Here is a 26,721-nt window from a genome sequence, read left to right as displayed (position 1 = left end):
CCATTAAATTTTAAAAATAAGTTAACATTAGCTGCTTTTTTTGACATTATTATATTGGCAGGGAAAGCTGTTTGGATTAGCTTGGTTAAAGTTTATTCAATCTGCCTGCAGGGTATGGGCTGCTGTTCTACAAATGGGTATAAGCATCGGGGTGGCAACAGGTTTGGAGTTGTTTTTCAGAAATGTCCTTCCTTGTAATGGTCAACCAAAACTTGGAAAGGAATCATAAAGAAAGAATCTGTAGATTTCCTAATCCTGTTTTGTTGACTTTGATCATAGCCATTCTGCCCTCAGAACATTCCAGCCGGAGTTACATATTTAATTTTTCCAAGCCATGAAGCTGTTCAGTAACCCTCACCTCCCTGCAAAATTTTCTATACAGACTTTAAAATAAAAAACAACAACTAGACCTGTAGGCTGTTAATCCAACTTTCCCCTATTGATAACCTATAATGCACAATTAAACAGCTTTGTCAGCCTGCTGGATGCGGAAGACATTTTATCTCAATGTGAAGTTTAGTAGGGGAAAGTTCACGGAGCTGTGAACAAAGACTTTCCATTCCGCGTGTGGCAGCACTGAGATACTTTGCATTGCCTCCACAGCTCAAGTTTAGTGGGGGAAAGGTCATTTCTAGCGGCAGAGGCGCTGAACAACATCCTCCCTGCTTCTCATATTTCGTAGAAGTCAGAGTACAGTATTTGGATCACTTCCCCACTGCACTAAGCCTAGATGGTAAAAAATGTGTCTGCATCCAGAATAAACTTGCAGTAACAAACATTCATCTTCTGTAAACAGGAGGCAGCCTTCTGCATTTTTCTCTGGTTGTGGAACAGTTTACTTGACCCATTTGGAACACCCACAAACCTCTTTTTTAATACCCAATGTACCTGCATTTAAAATTTAAATATTTTTACCAGAGGTCCAAATGGAGGAAAAAAGTTATAAAAATCATTTTCCAGGCACAGCCTATATGGGTCCCTTGCCTGTCCATATTGTAAATGTTGGGTACAATGAGCAGTGTATGGGCTGAAGACTGATGCAAGCATGACCACCTTGTGAATTGTTCAGTCTGGTGAGAAGGCCTCACCTCCTCTGAGTTAGCTAGGCTGATGTGGCTTTGGAGTTTAGCAAGACTGGCACTAGTAGTGTGGCTGAACTTTATTTTTATTTCTGTTTTTGGCCCCTTAATTTTGATTTTGCCCTGTTGTGTATTGTCTGGATTATTTCACTGAAGTGCTGACAAAGGGATATTTATTGTATTGTTTTTTCTTATTTGACATTATTGATAGGTTATGTTAATAAGCTTTTCATGCTTTTTCAAGCATTGCTTATTTGGGTAATAAGCTGGAGGTTTTTTTCCTTAAGTGATTCATAATTTTTACAAAACAAATAAATAAATTACCTTTCTAGAAGCTTCTAAGATTGTTGTTTGCTCTAGTAAAATGTTTGGCCCGATGCAAGACATGATATTCTCTATCTTTCTTCCTCTCTACATATTTTGATGGAGAGAGCATCACCTAGCAAAGGCTTCTAGCATGCTTGACTATACTTAAATAAGTATAATGCACCAAGAAAACTGGAACAGTCAGATAATGTCAGTCCTTCGCAGTCAGTTGACATTTCAAATGATGCACCTAAAAGACCTTAAAGTAGAGGAGATTCTCAGAGAACACAACAAGATTATATAGGACAAGCACCAATTCACTCTTGCTGAGTAACAATTCATTTTGATTTCGTAACCTGTGAAGTGGTATGTTAAAAATAATGAACTTTAAGGAAACCCATGAAGAGTGTGATTATCACAGCTTACTGCATCTGACCTTTGTTTGCTGACTTTTATTGTAAGGCAGTCAAGACAGATAATTTATATCATCCCTTTCCTGTACTTTTTAATGACCTTAGATTTAAATTTTTTTAAAAACTGAATGCATCAAACAAAAAGTTAGGCTGCCAAACAAAATAAAGGCATCCTTATGTATTAGAACTTCTCAAGGTTGTTATTTATAAACAGTGTCTTAAAAGCTAAGCACATTTCCTAGCAGGGAAACATGACTCCTTGCCCTTATCCAGACATGCGTCATACCTGTTTTTGTGCATCCATTATGTCTCACTCTTTTTAAATAAAACTTCCTCTTTCAGGCTGCTTTTCAGAAATATTGAGTGCAATGTTTACCAACTGGTGCTGAGCAATGCATTTTCATTTGGCTGGCTCTGGCTGCGTGGGAATCCTATTGAGAAGACTGGCGGCATATGTCTATCAGCAAGGACCAGTTGACTGCTCCTGCTGATGCAAACATAAAGAACAAGGATAGATTTTTTTTTCCAGGTCACAACCTGAAAAATGAATTATAGAATAAATTTCTATAATTTAAATATAGCAGGGAAGGCTGTAACCAGATGACCTGGACACCTGCTCACTGTCCTATCCATCTGGTAACAGTTGATGGGCAACTCCAAGGCCCCTCCTTCTCTTTCTTCTTAGGGTTCTTTATGTTTAAATCAAACTTGGTTTGGACTTTCCTTCAAATAAAGGACTCCTTTAAACAGAGGATACATGACCATCCTAAGTCAGGTGTGTGGGAGAGATCCAAATCAGGAGTCAGGGGCCCAATCTGGGTTGAATCCCCTGTACCTACTATTTACAGTACAGTAGTACCTCGGTTTTTGAATGTCTCGGAAGTCGAACGTTTCAGTTTTTGAACGCTGGAAACCCAGAAGTAATTGCTTCAGTTTTCAAACGCTTTTCAGAAGTCGAACGTGCCACGTGGCTTTTGTATTGAGTTTTCCGTATAATGCCTGTAGGAGTTGATAGCAGTCATTCACTTATATGGAAGAAAGTAAAAGGGAACACCTAAAGGCAACATTAGTCTGGTAACTTGTCCTTTCATGACCCTAATGTTTGGGGATGTGAACAGATCCTCTCCTCTTGTGTCTCACTGATTGAAACCTATTTCTTTTGACCCATAGAATTAAATGGGAAACTCTGAATAACCAAACCAATCTCTAGCTGCATTGCCTTCCCATAGGTTCCATTTCTTGGTGTGGTGGAATGCTGGGAGAGTGGGATGGAAAATTAGAAACTTGTGTAATATACTTGCAACCTGTCTACCTGGTGGGTGTGGTATTTCTAGGAGGAGAATTCATGTGGTCAGTGGGATCCTGACCATGTCAACTCTGCAGAAAGAAACATTGCACCCCTTGCTGGATCCCTGTCAATGCACAGCAGGCCACTCAGTATTGTGGATGGAGATGAGCTTGTGGAGCCTAGGTTTTGCCCTTACCACAACAGTGTCCCCTTTACTTTTTCCTGTATGAGTGAATAGCAAATTTTGATCAGAGAAAGGAAATGAGAGCACTTGAGGACATCACCCATGTGGGGGCTATGCCATGGAGGCTGTGTACATATTAACTTTTACTCTGGCTCTAGTGTGCTATCATCACTGATTTTTGAATCCTTGTATGCACAACATCAGCCATGATGCGGAGCTATCCTGTAGTTTATTGAGAAATACTTCTGTTTGATGTTTCAAACCAAAAGAAAATCTTAAGCCACAGTCACTTCACAGTTGAGCTGTGCGTCTATGTTTGAGACAGCCACTGCACATGCTTGGATAACAGGGCATGCATAGGTGAATGAGACTTTGGGTGGGGTTGCAGGTGCAGGAAAACTGAACAGGGAATGCACATTGGGTGATGGAGGCACCCCGACTTCCTCTCTAGTGTGTACAACAATGTCCAAGTGTGACTTGAAATGCAACTGGTGTGGGTGAGAACAACCTCGCTGCATTTTCAGCTCCGAATGTGTACATAGCCAGAGTATCCCACTTGTTCCCATCTGCATAGAGCCACATGGGTTCTGTTTTTTGTTTACACTGAAGTGTGATTGAATGCTGAGAAACTGAAAATACAATGTAGGTAGATTTTAAAATATCTAGATGTTCGGTGTTTAGACCTTGTCATGGCTCCAATTAATTCCTGGTCCCAGCTCGACTAATTATGGAGCAAATTAACTTTCCACTTTAAAACCTTTCACATTTATTCAGTTCTCATTTTAATCCCTTACTGTTCTAAGTGAGACTGTCCAGAATTTTCCATCTCTGATTATAAGTCTTCTGTTAATCTCCACTTTACATTTATTAATGGAAGTTTAGACCCATTTGTTTTAGTACATTCTGAACCCATTAGATGTTCAAGTGTCCTTTCAACTAATCTGGGAAGAACCTTATGCTAGACCTAGTAGACGTCAGTGAGTTGATTATTATGGTGCTTACAGGCTAATATTAGACCACTTGCACTCAGCTGCTTGATTGGAGGTTTTAAAAAATAGTGAGGCATGCCATTTGACAGACCTTGTCTGCACGTAGTACTTTTCCTGCATGAGGGAGCCATGTGGCAATAGGGTAAATCAAAAGGCCATGTTAAGAAAAGAAGACTTTAGTATTAGGTAGGTGACTTTTTTAAAGGACACATATTATTTTAATCAAACAGGGAGTTATAAATTCCAACATGAAAGCAGGGCATGTGTTCCACCATGTGGAGTCTTACAATCCAACATTTAGCAAACTACTTGTATGTGATGAGAAAGCAGTTCATTTGAGAGGTAAAATGTAAGCATTTCCCCCTCCAGTTGATGCAAAATATTATAAAAATGACAAATCCACATTGCAGTAATGGTAAGGATATCTTACCAGGAAAAGGAAAAGGTATCTGATGAAACTGGTAGATGGGGTCAAGTCTGCTTGTTTGTGGAAATGGAAGCCGGGAGTAATTTAGCAAACGTAACAACCAGATTTTTTTAAAAAAATATGAAACCACAAGGTTCTTTCTGTTAATATCTCCAGGAGACAAACAACCTGAAATTATTGAAGCTTTTAGATTTTCCATTGTAAAGGAAGTATCACTGATATACATGGGCTTGTGTCTGTCAATACAGTGTTACTCAGATTGGCCAAAGGTTGCAAATTTTCCAGGATAGGCAGAAATTGCTGCCATAGTGTACTTTGCTTTTTAAAGCGTTAGCGACTTTCAAAGGACAGTTTAGTGCTGCTATATCTGCTGACGCCACCAGTCTGGACATGAAATGGTATTGGTTATGAAAATTATTGCTGCTGTGCAGGCGACAGTAGCAACTTTGCAAATACCAATGATTCCTGTATTTGAAAAGATTACACATTTGTAATCCACAGCAGTTTGAGCACCCATTAAATATGAGTCAGGAGACTCATTCGCTTTATCACTGGCTTAAAGAGAGAGGAAGTGACACCTCAGCATGTAAGCCTTGAAATAACAATTTAACTCAGCTATTTCCAATTCCCTCTTTTATCTTTCCCCCCTTTTTGTTCATAGTGTGTGTTGAATATTAAAAATAACCCATTTATTTGCAGAAATTAATTTTGCAGCCAAATTATATCCGTTAAACATTAGTGACAGCAAAGGTTAATGCAGCAGCAATCAGAATGTGCAAATGGAAAATATAAGCTGCTTCCTGTGGCAGTAATGAGGATACATAAGAAAGCTGAGTGCACACCTCACTTTTGTTAACCCCTCTTGTGTGTTCTGCATGGATTGTTCCTCATCTGCAGGATGCTGCATGCACAACTCCAGGGTTGCCAGACTTCCAGGTCCAGCCTGAAGTCTCCAGGTTTGGCCCCCTCCAGGTGGCAGGTGGAAGGCTTGAAGCTCTAGGTGGTCAAGAGTGCTTTTAACAAAATATATATTATTAAGAAGACTGTGAGTGCAGCTTACAAGCTTCAGCTTGATAGGAGCTGGCTACAAATTATAGCATAGACATGTCCTCTATTAGATATTTTAAGTAGTGGTCATCAGATCTCTTGGGGTTCATTGCATGATTGGAGTGATAAATATTGAACGTATGTCCCTATAATAATAATGATGATGAATGAATGAATCAATTTATTTTGGTCACTGACCAGAATGCAAACATGTACAACAACAGAGAGCATATAAACATGAATAGATTAAAAGTAAGCTCTATGAGCTGATACACAATAAATAATTCAGATATAAAACAGCTAAAATATATAAAATAAAACCTTGACCGCTAATTTAAAATATATTAAGACATTGGCTGTTAGATTCATTCAGAGCTTATCTCCTTTATAGCAGCAGCAGCACAGAATTTAGCCACTTTTAAGGTAATATCTGGTTCCCTGTCTTCAATTAAGTATTTTAAGTAGTAATCATCAGTTCTGCTTGGGATAATATCATGGCATTGTTCCAGAAGCTTGCTGTTGCATCATGATGGTGGCACAAGACCTCTGTCAGTGTCACCTTGCATCTCTGTCTATTGTAATAAGCAGTTAATATAGGATTATTTTATTTTATTTTTTGCTAAAAGGAAGCATAGAAGTGTAGGTTTGCTCACTGGCTTTACACACAGTGCAGCTGTAGCTACATTTCATCAAGCTGATATCTATTCAGTTGCGACTATATACATATACAGGATCAGGTGCCTGTCTGATAGCACACAAAGCATTAGTAAATAAGTATCACGATGAGTTTCATTCTGTGTTCTATTTTTAACCTTTCACGGCCATAGCAAAGGGAAACAGGTGTGAAAACAACTACCGCTTAGGCAGCTCATCTTCATTCAAGCAGGATAAGTGTAAACAGATATGCCTTCCATTAGGGGAAAACCTGATAAAGCCAAATGGCATGAAATCACAAGTATGAGCTCAGGCAGACCAAAATCTAACTCCTTGGGGAGCCTTGTCAGCAATATCCCATTTCGCCTCAAATAGGTGTTATTAAGAATGTGCTTTGGGTAGCCACAGAAAAGCAGTATGTAGTGTTAAGTTATGGCAATGCTTCCTGAAGAAGGAAAGAACAGTGTAACAGATTGAAACAAACAGATGTTCCAGACCTGGAGGCAAAGGATAATGTCAGAATTTTATGCTCGCAGTTTGCAAAGATGCTGAGTGGAATGTACTGTTTCTGATCTATGAAGTTTCTTGTCAGGGAGGGTTCTTCCTAGGCACGTGTGTGTGGCTCCTGTGCTGTGTTCCTGACTCACTGCCCTATTCTGCCTAGGTCAGGGGTAACAAATGTGGTGCCTCCAGATGTTGTTGGACTCCAACTTCCATCAGCCACAGGCAGCATGTCCAGTGGTTAGGGATGATGGGAATTGTAGTCCAACAGCTGGAGAGCACCCCGTTGACTGCCCATGACCTACACACTGGTTCCAGTGCAGTGACTTAACCTTTTTGTTACCCTATCCATCTATCCACAAACTTCCAAGCTTGCTGAAATATTTACTACTATTAGGCAGAGTGAGGTGGTGGCCTTAAGTGGTAGCTGTAAGTTGTAGATAGCAGTGGCCGTCTCCCTGATGACTGGGCTTTCCCATTCTCCTGAGCCAGTGAACCATTGTGAAACATGGTTGTTATTGGCCTGGACTGGTCTGACTTGCCTAATAATATATGTTAAATATGTGTACCTACTTAGATGTGGCAGCTTTGGTTCAGAATACAAGCTTTCCTCCAAAGCGTGATACCATTTTAACAAAAATGTAATCCAAATAATTTCTAGTGTGACAAACAAGCAGATCTTGGATTCATGTGGCCCTTTGTGTGTTTTTTTGGGGGGTGGGTGGGAATCCCCGGCTGATTTTTGCAGACTCTTTGTTTTTCCTCTCAGCTGTTTCCTTTCAAACATGTCTAAAATAGCTGACTTTGGCAGTGTTTGGTTTGGGAAGAAAGGTTTCTGTGACACTAGAGCCTCTAGTGGCCATGTTTGCACAGTGCACCTTATTTTGTCTCGGCTTCTTGTGATACTCTATATTTTAGAGTGAAGAAAATGAAGAAAAGGAGGCCCATATGACTAGTAGAGATTATGAGCAGGGTTGTCCGCCCAAGGGCCACATCAGCACCATACATTTAAAGCACTGTTATACGCCATTAAAAATCATGACTTCCCCCAAAGAATGCTGGGAACTGAAGTTTTTTAAGGCCGCTGAGAGTTGTTAGGCAACCCCCTATTAAGACAGCTACAATTCCCAGAATTCCCTAGGAAGGGAGATTGGTGGTCAAACCACTCTGGGAATTGCAGTTATGTTGGGAGAATATGGAGTCTTCTTACAACTCTCATCCCCCTTAACAAACTACAGTCTCCAGGATTCTTTGCAGGAAGCCATGTTTATAGTTGTATGCCACTGGTTTAAATGCATAGTGCAGATGGGACCCAAGTCCAGCTTAAACAAAAGAAAAAGAACCCTGAGAAGGGAGGGCAAGAGAAGTCTTGAAGTTGCCCACCAACAGCACTTGGACAGCGCACTGTTCACAATTCTCCCCACTATAGGGAGGTATAATGTATTACTTTTAAATCATAGTCATCCTATATCAACGTGCATCTCATATGGCAGAGTGCGGTTGAGTTCATGTCCAGCTTACTGGTTTCCCACAAGCTGGAAGGGCAAACAGAGGTCTGCACACTGCAACATTTAGTGTGAGAACAGAACCCTAGACTAGGTGGGCCATTGGCCTGATCCACGCACCACCACCACCTGAGGTGGCTCAGGGAAGCCCTGGAAGGTGGCAGTGGGGGGAAAAAGGAGTCCAGAGAGGAGCAGGCAGTGGCAGCAGCGGTCCTGTTCTTTCCAGGCAGCACGCGGGTGACAAGCACAGGAGTCAGTGAGAGGCGCACTCTTCGGTCTGTCACCTCTCTGCAGCCCATCACCTGAGTTAATGAGCCTGATGGATGGACGAGCCCTGATGCTGAACCATTGCCAGGGCTGAAATCAGATTGGGCTGACTGGTCAGTTTTTTTGTACATGGAATGAGAGGAGGCACCAGCTTGTCATTCACCTGAGGTAGGAAAATGTCTTGGGATGGCCCTGAAATGTGCCTTTTTTCTCTCCTAAACTTTGGAGTGCTGTGAAGATGAAGCTCTTTATGGAAGGAAATATGAGAAGGAAGTAAGCAGAATGCCTTGCCATGACCCCCCCCCCCCTTGTTATGACTGGTGTGTGTGCATTTGTGGTGCATTACTAAGAATTCATGGGAGGGAGGGAAAATTGTCCAATAGTCTCTTCTGATAAATTTCAGCTTGCTTAATGTTGAATAAAATACATTGGTTAGCTCATATTGGTGAACGAAGGAAACAGTAGGCCGAGGGAGGAGAACTGGCAGGAGCAAGGGCTAGGCCTATATTATTCAAATAACAATATTGAATAAAAATAATATTAAACAATATTAAAACTAGATCAACAGGTGCACCCAGAACTCTCCACCCTACATGTAGATCGTAAAAATTGTGTGTGTGTGTGTGGGGGGGGGATTTTCCTGAATATTTTTGTGGGGTAGGGGAGGAGAGGAGAGGAAAACAAAAATTACAGGCATAGAATAACAGATGGAGGGACGGAGCAACCTCCAAGTCGTTTTGAGAGAGTTGGTTTTGAAGATGGGACACCCAGGTTCAAATTTCACCCAACCCCCTCTCCACATTGTGATCTGCAGCAGCTGCAGCTTTTGGTCAGCTTGTGCTGAGTGCTAACTTCCAGATATGTCAATACACAGGGAGGTGGTTTTGTGTGTTCATGCAGTGCAGTGTATACAGCAGTGGTGGAAAACCTCTGGCCTGCAGGCCTAATGAGGCCACTAGATCTCACTATTTGGCCTGCTGGGCTGTTTTGATCAAGTCACACATCTGATGTCATATTTGCTATCAGGTTTGGGGCATGAAGACGTAGCTTTGCTGGGCTGTGCCCTTGCAAGCACTGTCGATCAGCTGATTACAGCAGCTCTTGCAAAGGCACTGGCTGCTGTCTTTCTGAGCACCCATCTTTTCCATTCTAGTTTCAAAAAAAATTGCAGATAAGTCAACAAACCTCTTCCTTGCTCTGGGCCTTTGTGAGTGTGGGATTCTGGCTTAGAAGAGCAAACCTCTTACAACTTGATTTCCGAGCTGAGTCTGGTAATTAGGGCAAGCAGCTGGAAAGCGATGGAAGAACAGCACTGATGGAAGAACAATGGTATAAGGACAACACCAAGTCTCTATTCAGATAGTCAAGCAGGACTAAACGTTGTAGTGTGGAGTCATCTGTTCAGTGTTCCAGCCAGCCATGCCCTCTTCTGCAATACTTCATTCCATCCTCTTCCATTAAAGATTTGAAGGCTGAGGATAAAAGACTGAACAATTATCTAGGTCCCCCCCCCCCATTTTTTTTCCATTTTCTTCAGGCCTTCACATCCCTATCTCCTACCCAGGTTTCTGCCCAATCCCCCTCCCAGCATTCTGTGGACTGTTTCAGAGAGTCCCTCCTTTAGGTTTTTGTACTTTAATGCTCCCCCGAACCTGCTGATATCTCTCTCTTGTGCTTGGATGGTGCTAGTTTGGCTGCATATGCCACGACATTCACCTCAGGGAATCAGAAATAAAGGGAATAACGTGGAGATATTATGATAGCTTGTTTGCATTTAATGCAGCTCAGACCCCCACTGACGTCAATGAGATCACACTATCAACCTGTGTTTTTAGCCTGCTTACGTCTGAGAGCTAGTGACTGACTTGAGTCCTCAGGTTTCAGAGCTGACAAGACTGACAACATGCTTGATGTCCCCAGCAGTGAAAAGGTCATAGATCACACACCCCACTTTAAATGCTGTCCTTTTCCATATTCATATTACATATAGTAACTGGTGCTTTTTCTCCTTCCTAACCTATCACAGTTTATATGTGAAAGGTCAGAGACAGCATAGATGTTACAGATGAACTGCCAGAACATGATACTTGGCTAATGTAAGGGATGTCCTTCATGCTGCCTTCCAAATGTGTCAAGTGCTGTCTGTGCAAATAAAGACAGCATCTCAGTCTGGGATTAAATGAATGGGTACATGCAAGTTTCAAGGAACATGCCACAAATCTGAAAAACACTAACTTGGCAAGTAAAGAATTGGATGTCCGTGGCTCTTTGTAGAACCAACTTCACAAAGGTGTTGGTAGAGTAACAAGTTTAGAGCTCCCTGGCAGGGCTCTCAAATCACAGGCCTGTAGCAGGGTATTTCAAGGGAAGAGAGGAAAGAGGGATTCTGGGCTGTACTTAAACGTGCAGCGTTAATTCACTGTGGCTATAAAATGGCCACTCATTCTTCAGGAATAATGCTGCCAACTTATATAGGGTTAATTGTGTAGAGCAATGTCCATGGTTTTTTTTTAATGGTAAATATATTATTTTAGTTGTATTTTATGTTTTAATCCTGTATACGAGCTACATTGGGAGAGCATGCCCAGAAAAATAGCATAAAAATACTGGAGACTAATTAAATAGTGAATGATGGCTTTGATTGAAATGCTTCTCCCTTTGTGCCTGCTTATTGCCCCAAAAGGAAAGCTTCTGTTGGTGTTAGCAGAAATTTTTCTCCCAGAGCGAATAAGTGGCAGAGTTTGTAACCCTGGAGTCAGATTCCTTGTCTTCAGGGGGTGAGGACAAAGACTCTGAAGCAGAAGGGGAAGGACGTGCAGGACCACCCCCAGAAGCCTATCTACCGGGTGAGTCATTAGCACCTGTGTCACAGGCTGAGGATGTAATGTTGTCATTCTCAGATTTGGTGGACTCCATGACGAAGACCCAGTCAGACCAGAGGTTCCCCTAATCAGGTACAGTAGAAGAATACTAGAGAAGGCTAGGCACTTTGAAGTGAAGCTGCATCTTGCAACACAAGTGGTGCTAGTAATCAGGCTGTCGCTGCTTTTGCTCCTATAGAAGGGTTCTGCTTCAGCTTGTTTCTTGTTGGAACAACCAGCCTTACCTTGTCCTTGCCTGAGATCGGTGCTCGCCATATCAAGCACATAGTGCTGCAATTCAGATTGGGACTGTGCTATACAGCAAAGGGCTAAAGCCCTTGCCATGGAACTGCTCCCCTGCCCTGCACTGGCTGCTATTTAATTTTTAAAAATCACACAAGAGTTAACAAAATGATTCACACCATGTCTAGTTTGGCCTTCAGTGACAACTGACCTCAATGAACTCTGAGTATAAGAGAATATCTTTCTGATCAGGATTCAGGTGGCCCAGTCAGGGCTGGGTGAAGATATTTTGCTGCCTGAGGCAAGCAAGCTGGTACCCTTCCCATGTACAAAAGCACTTTGACACTGGCAACAGATAGTTTACGCCCAGTGTAGCTGAGCACAGCAGGCTAGCCAATAGGCTGCAAGGCAGGCCATGCAGCACACAATACTCTGTCCCTCAGCATCTGCCACCTGCCTAATGGTAGGGCTGGCCCTGGACCAAGTCACTTCCCATCCCCATTATCAAAAGCCAGTCAAATCCATGCTTTAAAACCCCCACAAAAACATTTTATGCTGTCTTTGAAATATCTGCATGGCTGTGACAGTTTTCAGGAGGTAATTGATTCCTTCTGTACATCTCTCCCACACTACCATTAAACACATTTAGATCCACCCATTGGCTTGTTGCTGTGTTAGATGCCTGTGTGGGGCAGCGGTGGAGATAATGACATGGTGCATGGCTCATTGTCTTCTTTAGCTTCCAGCCAAGCAAGCTGTGGCCAGTTGGGTTATATATAGAAACAATTAAGATGCCGGATTCTTTCAACCACTGGATGTAAGAAAACAGATCCTATCTCACACCACTGAAAAATACTGGTACTTCAATGAAAAAATACAGGTGCTTTCTTCACCAGACCCCAAACATTTCCTTCAAGGAGATAATAGTTATATATATATATATATATATGTGTGTGTGTGTGTGTGTGTGTGCGCGCGCGCACACACACACACACACACACACACACAGTGCTAGGCTTTGACACTATCTTTTTGACCCAGTCAACTCAACCAAATATTATTTTACTGCATTAGTTTCATCCAGCAAACTTGCTTTCGAATAGGTCACTGCTGACACTTTGCTTGCATGTTACCTGATGTGCCTGCTCTATGGTTGCTCTAACAACCTGGTGGATAGCATGTCAATTCTTATTTGGCTAAGAACAAATGATAAATACTATACAGAGATCAACATTTAGTTGCCACTGCTCAGTAATTATCTATAAACAAATCATGAGAGAGTGCTGTGTGAGAGCCTCATGATGGTATATTGCTGTGAACTTGAATTCTACCATTTATTAACTTTTAAAAGCAGAAAAGTTGTTGGCTATTCCTAGTAGAAGCAAATTCCATATTCTGCATTATTAAGTAACCTCTACAGCACTAAAACACGTATTGAGCCTGCAAAAGCAAGGAAGGAGGTCTTTGACTGTAGTGTAGGGGTTAACATGTATTTCCATCAGATTGCATCCTTTGTACCGTGCTAGTAGCAACCTTCATGTCCACACAGGGCAGGCATCGTCAGAGTGGTAAGCCACCCTAACCAAGTATGTTGAAGATACAGGCATGCTACCTCTGTACATTTCCCATGAGATAATATATCTACAGCACACCTCCTTGGGCAGCTTTCTCCTTTACTTGTTCTTCTTCCTCTTCCTTGATCTTCATGGGTTTGTTCCTCTTTTACACACCATGTGAAAGGAAGAAGTAGACCATACCCACAATTAAGCTCCCGTGGTTGTCTTTAGCAACCGCTCTGTTCGTACTGTTTGCATGGTATACTGTAAAAGTCCACACATGCTGTGCAAATTGTGTATGGGGATCTCAGCAGGAAGAACATTGACAAATGATAACACATGCACAGTCTCTTGACTTTGAGTCTGGAATAGACAGATGCACTCTCTTCACTGTAGACTTGATGAACAGTGACACTATATATGTACCTGTGCTTTTGTGTGTATAGGACAAAGTACAATGAAGGGGAAATGAAAAGATATGCATAATGAAGCCAGAAGGTTTAAGTGGGTATTTACAAGACTAAGCAGAGATTTATGAAAAATAAGCATTTCCTTTTGAGTGACTGCTGGCTATGATTTTTTACAAGAAAGATGAATGATTCATGACAGAACAAGAACATGTACAATCACGGCCTAATAATTGTGTGCACAGTCTATTTGCATTTACAGGACCACATTAAGTTAATGGGTTCTAAAGCTGATTCTTCAAATGATTAAGAATAAAGATTTGCTTTCTGCTTGATGCCAATGCTAGTATTAATTTAGCTGCAAAGCCACTGTACTGCATAGAAGTAGTTAAAGGGAATTGCATATTGTTATGACCGTGCTATTCTGTTGTACCAAGTGAAGGGAGAGAGCTTGTATAGCGTACATTGATGCTGAACAACAGATGTATCCTTGGTGGCCACTGATGTTAATCTCTTTCTGAAACACATTGTAGAAGGCACCTTGGTGCCATATATACTTTCAAGGTGAAGGTTGAAAGAATTGTATGTTGTGAATTTGGTTCCAGATTTAATCCTTGGCCAACGGATCCAAATGTCTGTCCTTATTTTGTGTCACAAATGCTGCCACCTACAAGGATTCACCAGTTGGAGTCTTAAAACCCATTATTGTCTTCTTAATATTAATAGATAACATTATCTTCTAAACATCAGAAAGGACTCGGTCATTTACAGCTTTCAACTTTTTGCAATAGTGTAGTGAATTGTTACACTGCCATCTAGTGACAGAAGATTCCAGGATGTCAGATGCCTACTATTTTATGCTCTACCACTGCTTGTTGAGAATAAGGGTTAGTAAGGCATAAGGCAATGCAAACAAAAACTGCATACCAGTGAGAGAGTAGACGTTATTGGACTACAGCTCCCATCATCCCTGACTATTGGTCATGCTGGTTGAGGCTGATAGGAGTCTAACAACCTTCTGGTGGGCATTGTATTGGCTCCCCCTGCACTGGGCCAACTATCTCACAGCCTCAGCCCCACTCCCAATAACCGGCCTACCTTAGAGGGAGAAGGGTCCAGCTGGTGAAGAGGCACAGTCTCAGACTGCTTGGGGAAAACCTTGGAGAGGAGTTGGACTTAGGCAGCTGTGGGGAGCCAGGGACCTTCAGTCTTAGCAACTGCTTCATGGGGGAGATGAGTCGCTGTGCTTATGACACTCCTGTGCAGATCTTGTTTTTGTTAATAAACTCCAAATTACTGCTGGTTTGCTCCTGTCACCTGTTATACGAAGTTATAATATACATCCATTACTCCTCCCAGTTTTGTGGAAACAGAAGTATGGGTGTTTAGGGAATATACTTATTAGGTCTCTGAGAGGCAAGAGTGAAATAATAATATTTATATAGTGCATTTCAAATGTCTGAAGCATTTCAAATATACTGTGTGTGATGCCTACAGGAGTCCTCTCCGGTTTCCCCCAAGCTTTCTGAGACTTTGCCTCTTCCCCAGCTGGACCCTTCGCCCTCTAACCACTCATTGTCATCCTACCACCAACCCCCATGCTCTGGACCTTCTTCCCTTGGGGTTCCCCAGCTGCTGCCTCCTACCAGTCCTCTGCATCCAACCAATCTGTGAGATCAGGCTATTTCTAGGGTTGCCATACGTCTTCAATTTCCCAGACATAGCCGGAACACTGTAGTTGGAATTAGTGGCTGGGCGGAGATCGCTGAAATGTCAGGGACGTTTCTCTATCCTCCATTCATATAAGCAAGAGGCATCATGGGAGTTCAAGGGTACCCTCCAACCAGACACAAAGGGGCGTGGCCTGGGGAGAATTCTTAGGGCCAAATAAACAGGCCTGGAATGCCACATTTAGCCCCTGGCCTGAGTTTTGCCTCTCCTGCTTTACATCACCTTAACAGAGTCTCACAGTGGCCTGATCCCTTTGTGTCTATCTGATTCATGGTCTGCATTGGTTAGGCAAATCAGTGACATGATGCTGACTGTTTAATTCACTCATCTGCCACAGGATGCTGAGTGCTTTAACCAGGATAACCAGATGCATATCTGCCAACATTTCTCTGATGAAAATAGGGACATCCCATTCAATAATGATTATTTTCCTATTTATACCCCACACATCTCACTGGGTTCTCCCAGCCACTCTGGGAAGCTTCCAACATATACAAAAACATAATAAAGCATTAAACATTAAAAAACCTCTATACAGGATTGCCTTCAGACAGCTTGGTGGTCGGATAACTCTATACCCTCCAACATTTCTCCAGTGAAAATAAAGACATCCTAAGAAAAAGTGGGACATTCCGGATCAAATCAGAAACCGGGGTGGCTTCTCCAAATCAGGGATGTCTCTTGAAAATAGGGACACTTGAAGGGTCTGCAGATGAGTCAAATAGCTCAGGAGGGTGCACTTTGATTTGGTGGTAATGACTAAATGCAATGCATTGCTATAAATAAAAATATTGTTCGGCAGCTTTTGTTTATCGTTAGGCGCCACACTTGTCGCTGTGGTGCGGGGCCTGCTGATAATTTGTTTTGCAGCTACTCCTAATTAACTATGGTGTCTCTACCTTTTCCCAGGCGCTTTTAAACAATTTCCCTCCTATGCCAGCAACTTGACAGGAAGTTAAGAAAGGAAGCTCTCAAGGCCCAGATTACACATAAAGCCTGCAGGCAGCTGACAGGCAATTATGTCTAATAAGGTGTTATGAAAACCACAGCACAGCAGGTGCAGCAAGGAGGAAGAGACAGCCCCCTGCTGGGCTTGCATAGAGATCAGAAGGAAAGTTAAGGGATAGGAACCGAAAAAGCACATAAAATATGAAGCGCCGAGGAAACAGGACATCCTTAAAGCGGACGCAACCATTTGTAAAAGGAGAGGGTCCAGGGTTCAAAAATACTAGGATGCTGTATTGGTCAAGTCTTAATTCTTGATATGTTTTTTTTGTCGGGTCTCCCAATATTAAAGGCTAGTAACCACAATAGCTATAGTCTGCCTCCTTGGTAGGGGACAGTAATATTTCTGAATACTTTTGAAGAGGAGATAGAGGAAATACGATAACCAGCTTTCTTTCTCCTGCTCTGGAGGGGAGGACCTGAACCAATGGATTCAAGTTAAAAGAAAGGAGATTCCGACTAAACATCGGGAAGAACTTCCTGACAATGAGAGCTGTTTGACAGTGGCAGGTTGTCAAACCTTCCTGGCAGGTTTTTAAGCAGAGGTTGGGTGGCCATCTGTCATGGACACTAGTTGAGATTCCTGCATTGCAGGGGGTTGGACTAGATGATCCTTGGGGTCCCTTCCAATTCTATGACTCTATGGATATCAGTTGCTCATTTATTTAGGGTTTCACCCACGAGGGCTATGCTCTGCCTCCAAGGTCGGAGGCAGCAATTCTTCTGAATATTAGTTACTGGAAACCACAGGAGAGTACTCTTGTGCTTAGCTCCTGCTTGCCTGCTTTCCCGCAGGCATCTGGCTGGCCACTGTGAGAACAGGATGTTGGGCTAGATGGGATTGGCCTGATCCAGCAGTGATTTTCTTATGTTCTTATTTTTTCGCGGCTTTTTCAGAGAATGGCAGCTGTGGCCATTTTGTCAGTTTCCGTGCACTAGCTGGCTGTGTAACAATATGGGCCTGTGCTAGAGCCAGCACAGGTGTGCATCTTGCTGTTGCAAGAGCTTCGAAGGAGGTATACAAAAAGCATATCCAAACTGATTTTGCATGTGCCATTGATAAACAGATGATCATTAGTGAAGTGAGAGCTCCGGGACAGAACAGGAGGTGCCATGCTCAGTCCTTGGCAGAGGTGGGGAACATTTTTCAGCATGAAGACTTCATTCCCTTCTGGGGATCACATGCCAACGGTGGGCAGAGACCAGGGCAAAGGTGGGCGGAGCAATTAATGTGAACATTACCTGCGTGCAATAGGCTAGTTTCTACACACAGTCACATGCCCCTCTCTTTCCCCTATCCAGGCAAGCAAGAGGCCTTATCAGAGTTCAAGGGCACATTTCAGCCAGGCAAAAACACTTCGCGAGGGCCAAAGCCAGGCCCTGAAAATCTCTGACATGTTCTGGTTTTCGGGTGTAAAAATGGCATCGGGGAATTTTGCCAAATTGGATGTATGGCAGCATAATGGAAAAAGCAGCTCCAGGAAGCTCAACAACTTTGTGGATGTCAGGAATTTTACTTTTTCAGATACGGAAACCCCAGACAAAGCGAGACTGGGGAGGGGTGTCACCTGGAGAGAGTCCCCAGGGCCAAATAAAGAATCCTGGGAGGCTGCATTTGCCCCCCGCCCCCCACCTGGACCTGAGGCAAGCATCAGGTAACATTTACTGAGAAATATTTCTGTTTGAGGCCCCAGAGAATGGCTGTTAATCACAGAATCATAGAATTGTAGTGTTGGAAGGGACTACCAGGGTCATTGGTCACAAGCATTTGTACAAAGCCCATCTGTTTCCTCCCAGTTCATCATGGTGGCGCATGAATGCTGATTTTGCAGCACGCACGAGCGTTCTCACATCTCTCCCCCTGGAATTTTAGCATAATTAGCTAACTGACTATTGAAGTGACAGTGGATGCTCTGTGACACCATTGCTTGGGCATTCCCTTGGTCTATCTTTTCACATAATCAAGGTTGTAGGACGTTCTAGTGACGTAGCAGAGGACAACTTAGTAGGACACCTAAAGCAATAGGACTTGATGGAATGGTTTAGACAGGAAAGCCGTTACATCAGAGAAGATGTTTAGCATTGCTAAACCATCACTATACTTCTTCATGTAATACTTCAGCCAAAAATCATTACATGGAAACAGACAGCACGTTAATCTCAGCACTGAAAACACTGCCAACTACAAATTTGTATGATATTTAATAGCGCCATCTGGTGACTCCTCCTCAGTATTACAAAGCAATGAATTATAATATGCTAAGTACTTTGTCTTGTGGCCAGGGACCTTGGGCTCAGAGGTCGGTTGGGATCAGGGCCGGATTTAGGTTTGATGAGGCCCTAAGCTACTGAAGGTAATGAGGCCCTTTATATGTCCAGCTGTCATTTGCCAACAACAAATTGTCATTTTTTCTGTTGAATATATGCTATATGGTAATTGATGGACCTAATAAGTATCTAAAGCCATTTGCACATGCAGAATGCAGGCACCCTATATATAGAAATGAGCAAACCAGTGATATTTTAGGGAGTAGACTAGGAGGCAGGGCCCATTACTTACATCATAGGAGCCTACACAACACAAAACACTGTTGCTGTATGTAGGTTTTTTTGTTTTTGTTTTTTATCTTATATTTTGGAAATGTACACCCAGTTTTTCCCCCTTTAATTTTTTTTGGGGCCCCCATGGCGGAAATGACTGGCAGAATCCGAGACCAGGGAGAAGAGTCGATGGAAGAAGATTGGAAAAAATTTACAGAATATAGTATATTTACAGAAATATTGCAAAATTAATGAATGTTAAAAGAATGCTGGAATGAAGTTATATGGTTTTAGCAGAAATGTTATAAAGCTTTAAGCAAAAACTGATTGTAAACGGGGTAAGTGGAAAATTTTAAGTTAGATTTAAGTTAAGATAAATTATAGAACAAAAATTGAGAAAGAGGGAAAGGATTTGCTGAATTAGCTAATTTGAACTAGAATACAAAAAAGGGAGGTGTGAGGAAGTCGAGGAAACAAGTAAATAAAAGATAAAGATATGGAATTTGGATGTGTTTTTAAATGTTTTTGTTTTTTCTTGTTGTTTTGATGTACTGTTTTTCTTTCTATTTTTGATGTATTGTTTGTTAAAAAATTTTTTTTATTGCTTACCCCCCCTCTCATACTCTCTTTAACTATAAAACTTCTAATAAATATTATTAAAAAAATAAATGGGGGAGGGGCCCAAGAGAGTGGGGCCCTAAGCTATAGCTTGTTTAGCTTATACGTAAATCTGACACTGGTTGGGATGCCTGTGTTAACATTTAGTCTGTGGATGTTTAAATGTGCTTTGGAAGGCACCCCCCCCCCCAGTGCTTCCTGCAGTAGTTTAAAAGCTGACTCATGTATATTATAGTGGTTGCACACAACTGCTAAATTAGGGGTAACATGAACATAGTGTTACTAAGGTTGTGCACCACCCCAATGGTAGCAGAATTCCAGGGACACCCAGGCACTTACCCTAGGTCTTATTTCCATTGGAAATCAAGATGCCATGGAGACTTTCATGTCTTTAAGAAATATGGTGTATTAACACATACAGTGGTACCTCGGGTTAAGTACTTAATTCGTTCTGGGGGTCCATTCTTAACCTGAAACTGTTCTTAACCTGAAGCACTACTTTAGCTAATGGGGCCTCCCGCTGCCGCCGTGCCACCAGAGCACAATTTCTGTTCTCATCCTGAAGCAAAGTTCCTAATCCGAGGTACTATTTCTGGGTTAGCAGAGTCTGTAACCTGAAGCAACTGCAACCCGAGGTACCACTGTATTTACAACCTGGGTGCAGTTGGGAGAACTGCAGAGTTTACAGCATTTGCATCTCAAGAGGACTTCGTCCTTCAGCGTTGCATTCAGAAGCTCTCTACGCACTGTCTCTGTGCTTCTGCCCCAATGTCAGGGACCAGCAGGACGCTGACGAATGTGCACCAGAAGTGGGACTGGAGTCTGATTCAGGAGAGGGAGTCAGAGATTTGTGGTGACCTGTACCTGTAAGAGGCAACCGTCAGAGGTAGGGGATGCTACAGAGCTGGAGGGTGGAGCACAGGATGGATCAGAAGAAGAGGAGGAAGAGAAATGAAGGACTAGGTGCTTCCTCACCCTCTCCTGTACCACTGCCTCCCAGAACCAGGAGGGGATTGTTTATGCTGTTGACAGATAGGGCCATGATTATTATATTGTAGAATTCATTGCATGGTTAGCTAAAGGGTTTGAACTATTGACAATTTTGTGGGTTATTAAGCTCTCAATATTGACCATTTGTCATGTTTTTAAATTATTCTGGCTTTTGTTTAAGCCACCTTGAGACCTCTGGCATAAGGTAATAGGCAAGTTAAATTAATAAATAAATTATTCGTGTACATACACAGCTATGGTTTCAGAGATTTGTTAATGACTTGTTCCCCCTGCGTGTTCATATAGAACTAGTTTTTTTACATGGAGCAAAAAATTCATAACTATGTATTCATAAACAGCATCTTCCTCAGAAAATCACTAATAATGTAACATTAAAATCCTCAGGGTTGAAAAAGAAAAAAGTCACCAGCTATGTACATGCGACACAATTATACATAAATTAACCAGTAATTCAAAGCATGTTTGGAGAAAAATATATAAAGTCCCTGCAGCTAGGAGAATTATGTTATCTTCCCCGCTCTTTTGAGATGACTAAGCTGTCACATTTCTTTGCTACACACTTTTATCTCAGCCTTGCAAGCGCCATGCTAATAAGCGGGTGAGTTCAGCAGCTAATGTGGCACAGGCAGCTGGCATGAGAGTAAAGAAAAATGCTGTAAGCCATGAATATATTATATCACGAAACTATCATTACCAAATGGGAGTTCAGAGGGAGGTGGGTTGCCTCAGAGGGTACTGGAGCATACTTCAAACGGAGCCTGTTTTGGAATTATTCAAACATTTTTTCTGCAAAAAAATTAAATTGTATTTGATTTTTTTAAACGATACATTATTTTAAATACATTTTAAAAATACATTATCCCAAGTGGGGCCTGCAAAAAAGTGTTAACGGTGAGAAGCACTCCCTGCTCAGGGTTCCATTTCCATCACTACATTCTGCTCCAGAGCCAGTGAGGTATAGTGGTTAGAGTGTCGGACCAGGGAGACCAGAGTTCGAATTCCCGCTCAGCCATGAATCTCGGTGGGTGTAGGTGCTGACTCCTAGGGGATAAGGCGCCCCAAATGTATTTTTTGAGGAGGGCTGGAATGGAGAAGCTTGTAAGGAAGCATGGGGCAGATCTCTGCAGCCCAACTGGCATCCCACAGCAAAAAGGGAAGGGGGCAAAAAGAAACGAAGGGCATATGGCTGGCTGTCTCACTCATTTCCCCCCTCTCTCAACTCTCTGGCTGTTCCTTAAGTGGTACAAATCAGGAAGTCTGCAGCTTCTTTCCCAGCACCAGCTCGCCACCGCCGCCTCTGGCCTCTGTGCGCAATTGCAGCCACTTTCTCTGCGCCTTGCAGCTCTGCAAAATAGTTTCCAGCCCCTGAAGGGCTCAGTGAAAGCACCCATGTCAAAACATTTTGCTTTCCACAGATAAATCACAAGATATGGAAAGGGAAAAACAGGTGCCAGTACTGTGTGAGTACCGCCAGGAAAAAAAAGCACTGAACTTCTCACTCAACTCTGATGTGTTAGTTTTTGGTCTCTTCTCATGCATCCTTCAGCTTATGCACATATTATTTCATTCACATGATGAGGCATAAGACAACTTCATTCAGAGCATAAATTCTCATTCAGTGATATGTGTGTGTCTGTGTGTGTGTGTGTGTGTGTGTGAGAGAGAGAGAGAGAGAGAGAGAGAGAGTGTATGAGGGAACACTGAACTGCAGGCCTGGCCCTGTTGTGAGGCACACAGAATCTCTTATCACAGACCGTGAATTGGAAGAGATGGCCAAACAAATGCACCCCATGTTGCTTGCCTGAGTCCCTGCAACTGCCCAGCTGCTTCTGCCAGCTGCCGCCACTGCACCAGCCCCTGCCATCTGCAGCCTCTTGCCCAGACACTCCACCTGCTGGGTATATTTCACAGTGATGCCAGCTGCCTGCTGGGCCTGTGGGGAGCTTTCCTGATGAGTTTCTTTATCTCCCTCTCTCATTTTAAGTGCAGCAGCCACATCTGTTAAGTCTGCAAATGCTGCAAGGTTTTGCCAAAGCCTCGAGAGGTTTTACTGGCAGGTTTGGGGAAGTCTTGTAAGACTTGGAGCAACTTCTGTATGCCACTGTGGCATCTGTGGTAAGTAGCTGCTGGCAGTGCAGCAGGGCACAGGGTGGCAGAGTGTGTGGGGTGACACTGCTACTGCTCCGTCTCAGGTGGAGAAATGAACCTGCTGGACTGCAGTTGTGTTGGAAGTAGCCAGGTGTTATGTCCTACTTGGTTCATTGCAGGAAACTGGAAAATTGCAATACTGTGACTGACAAATTGATCTCCTTTGGGAGGCATTCATCAAATTCAGGGATGGGGAGAACACCGGCAAGAGTCTAAAGTTGTGTACAACACAACATCAGGGCTGTGTTGGTGTTTGAATGCCCAACATGGTGGATTTCTACATACAGTGGTACCTCGGGTTAAGTACTTAATTCGTTCTGGAGGTCCGTTCTTAACCTAAAACTGTTCTTAACCTGAAGCACCACTTTAGCTAATAGGGCCTCCCGCTTCTGCCGTGCCGCCGGAGCACAATTTCTGTTCTCATCCTGAAGCAAAGTTCTTGACCTGAGGTATTATTTCTGGGTTAGTGGAGTCTGTAACCTGAAACTTAAGTAACCTGAGGTACCACTGTATCTGGTAGAAATTGAAATTGCGATCAACTCATAATTTTTTGTTAAAGATTCCCTGAGCTATCACTGCAATTTAAACTTGGTTTGATATTGTTTCAATTGTTTGTATGCAGCCTTAGAAGGGCTTTGCATAAATAATAAAATAAAATTTGACAATATAATGTTTACACCACAGCCTTTCCTTTTAATTGACCCAGGAGGTCAAATAAAGATCAGGCTATGGCATAGAACCTGGTCAATGGTCAGGGATGATGGGAATTATAATTCAAAAATATCTGAAGGTCCACAGCTTCCCTGTCCTGGCAACTAATGGGAAGATGGCTGATCCCTCTCCCTCCTTCTCCCGCATCCTGGTATTAACCTTAGAGACATTGTTTCACTTTTCACAAAGATTTGTATGCAGGTTTGTTTTTTAATGTCTCAATTGCCAAGTTGCTACAAAGCACTACAGATACTCTGCTTGGACTCAAATTTGCTTTGTTTAGATCCTGTTTTGCCATGTAGAAGTCCCAAATCTCCTTGAAGCACCCTGCATCAACTTTTCAGGATTTGTCCAAATCCAACACACAACTCTAGTTCAAAGTACTCCTCTGCAGTCTGTGAAGTGATGGGCTGTTCACAATATGAAGCCTTAAGTACTCATGTGCATGAATTTATGAGCATGTCCCTGGTAAGTAGAAACATTTGGAGCATATCTTACCAGGAATTTCCAAGCAACCAAACCAGTGCTACTTGGCAGATATTATCCCCTAAAATAATTTCTAGCTTATGCTCAGTAGTGGATTTTTATCTAATTGCAGGTCACATATTTAATTATAGAGAGAGATCTGACAAGGGTTGATACTGCTCTTACCGTTTCTCTCAGCCTTGAAATTATTATTATTTAAATCTTTGCACACTTTCACTGAGAGTTCTTATTATTATTTAAATCTTTGCACACTTTCACTGAGAGTTTTTCCTCTTCTGCTGTTATCTACCACATTAATTTTTTCCTAGGGCTGGAATATCAAACATGGCAACAATACTTTGCAACCAGTTTTGCTCCTGACTAATTGCCATCAAGGAAACATCCTTGACAAAGGATTGTGTCAAGTTATTTTCCTCTTAAAAAACAGGCTCATGGCAACTGAATGACACACCTGTTCCATTATTGATGTTTGTAACATTATTTACCTTTTAAAGTGTGGCCTAAATCTGTCTGCTGCAATTCAGAGCAAGGCAACCTGCCACTGAAAATGAGTTTGTTAAACAACAGCACAAATGGTTACGTGTGTGTGTGTGTGTGTGTGTGTGTGTGTCTGAATTGCCATTGGGAATGCAGAGCAGAAGGGAAGCACATTCCAGCCTTTACTGTTGGCCTGGGGACCAAGGATGTCCTGGGAGGTTGCCACCTCCTGCCTCCCTGAAGCAGCAGAATGGGAAGGGGGAGAGAGGCAGCCTGGCCCATCCCTTAGCCAAGAAGCAGCTTTGCTTCTCCTCTTCCTGCCAGAAAGAACACTTGTCTCAAGCTGCTAGACACCATGGGTGTCAGGTGAGCATGCAGGAGCCAGGCCCTGTGACCAGGCCTGGGGCCTTCCTAAGTTTGTTCTGAAGAGGCAAGGTGCAGCCTCACAGGTGAGGCTGATTGGTAACTCACAGCACCTGGTGGCAAGAGCTGGGAAGGGATATAAGGTCAGCATTTCCCTTCAGCTCTTTGCCACAGCAACACATTCCCTGCCTTGCTGCGTTCGGTTCCTTGATTCCTTGCTCCTTGGACCCCTGCCTTTGTGACTCCCAGCTCTCTGACTCTTGGCTTCCTGACTCCTGGCTTCTGGACTCCCGTTCCTGCTCCCATCCCGCCATCTTGCCCCCGGTCCTGACGTCCCCAACCAGGACTTTGATCGCCCGTGAACCAGACCGTGACAATGGGACTGCAAAGCAGCAGTGACTCATGTGGTAAAGTGAATTGGCTTTCTAATACTATTGTTGCTTCAGCAGGGCTGGCCCATCCACGAGGCAGACTGAGACAGACACCTCAGGTGGTGGAATGCAAGGGATGCCTCTGCAGGTGCCCACCACCTGGTTTTTGGAAGTTGTCACTGAGCAACTGATGGAAAGTCCACTCTGGCCCTTTCCACCAGGCCGTTTGTGTTTGAAAGTTTCCTGGGTTTGGGATATCATTGCAGCCTGTTGCAAGCCACCTTGAGAATAATTCAGGAGCAGCTGGCATGGTGCTGTGTGCTCACCCACTTGACACTGGCGCTTACCAGGCAGGGCAGGACAGCAGCGAGGTTAGGGCTGCGCAAAGACATCCAACGGAGAGCCAGATTGGCTTTGTGGGCATGCGGGCACAGCCCTGAACTCACCAATGCCCTGGAGGGCCAGATTGGCTTTGTGGGCATGCGGGCACAGCCCTGAACTCACCAATGCCATGGAGGGCCAGATTGGCTTTGCCAGTATGCGGGCACAGCCCTGAACTCACCAATGCCCTGCCCTACCCTGATAAATGGCAGCAGTGCCACTGTCAGTCAAGGGGCAATGTGGTAAATCTCCAATTGGAAATAAAGGAGCACTCGCCACTAAACGGGATTGGCTTGGGGAGGCAGGAATAAATGGAGGTTGTATGGTAAGGCCAGTTAGCTTCAACTGGCTGCCTTCCATATTTTGTTGAACTATGTGGAGAAAAAGAGAGTTAGCAAAGAAGTAAAGGTAAAGGGACCCCTGACCATTAGGTCCAGTCGTGGCTGACTCGGGGGTTGCGGATGACTCGGGGATTGCGGCGGTCATCTCGCTTTACTGGCCGAGGGGGCTGGTGTACAGCTTCCGGGTCATGTGGCCAGCATGACTAAGCTGCTTCTGGCGAACCAGAGCAGCGCACGGAAACACCGCTTACCTTCCCGCCAGAGCAGTACCTATTTATCTACTTGCACTTTGACGTGCTTTCGAACTGCTAGGTTGGCAGGAGTAGAGACCAAGCAATGTGAGCTCACCCCGTTGCAGGGATTCGAACCGCCGACCTTCTGATCGGCAAGTCCTAGGCTCTGTGGTTTAACCCACAGCACCACCCACATCCCAAAAAGAGTTAGTAGATGGCTAAAAAAGGCTCTAGACCTCTTGCTGAGGGGCTTGGTGGGCAATTGCTAAAAGTCTTGGAGGGTCTGTTGTAGCAATTGTAATGTACTGTGCTAGATGCAGAGCTCACATACTTAAAGCACAGCTGAAGCATATTTCCCTCCTCAAAGAATTCTGGGCATTGTAGCTAACTCAGAATTAGTTATCTTGCCACGGAGATCACGTTGGGAGGTTTTGATAAGCCTTTAGCTGATCCCTTTATGCCATGGGTAGGCAAACTAAGGCCTTCTCAATCCGGCCTGCAGACGGTCTGGGAATCAGCGTGTTTTTACATGAGTAGAATGTGTCCTTTTATTTAAAATGCATCTCTGGGTTATTTG

The 26,721-nt window shown here is 43.2% G+C and overlaps 2 protein-coding genes and 1 long non-coding RNA gene across 4 annotated transcripts in view; all 3 read left to right on the top strand.

Moving 5' to 3' along the window:
- Positions 1-20,865, top strand: part of LOC310660631 (uncharacterized protein) — a gene marked incomplete at its 5' end in the record, with an annotated part of 28,968 nt that extends 8,103 nt beyond the window's left edge. Inside the window, one exon of the mRNA XM_083405553.1 lies at positions 20,398-20,865. Within this exon, the coding sequence (XP_083261679.1) occupies positions 20,398-20,415 (18 nt within the window). The 3' untranslated portion in view covers positions 20,416-20,865. The remainder of the gene's footprint in view (positions 1-20,397) is intronic.
- DYNC1I1 (dynein cytoplasmic 1 intermediate chain 1) overlaps positions 1-26,721 on the top strand; it is a 225,736-nt gene that overhangs the window by 4,870 nt on the left and 194,145 nt on the right. The gene's annotated exons all lie outside the window — the stretch shown is intronic.
- LOC310660653 lies at positions 11,514-14,062 on the top strand. The gene is made up of 2 exons (XR_014503577.1): positions 11,514-12,644; positions 13,767-14,062. It is a non-coding gene; the product is annotated as an uncharacterized lncRNA (long non-coding RNA).

The sequence above is a fragment of the Podarcis tiliguerta genome (assembly GCF_965153285.1).
Source record: "Podarcis tiliguerta genome assembly, chromosome: 12".
Classification (NCBI taxonomy): domain Eukaryota; kingdom Metazoa; phylum Chordata; class Lepidosauria; order Squamata; family Lacertidae; genus Podarcis; species Podarcis tiliguerta.
Note: the sequence above shows the minus strand (reverse complement) of the source record. Positions and strands in the feature narration are given on the sequence as shown.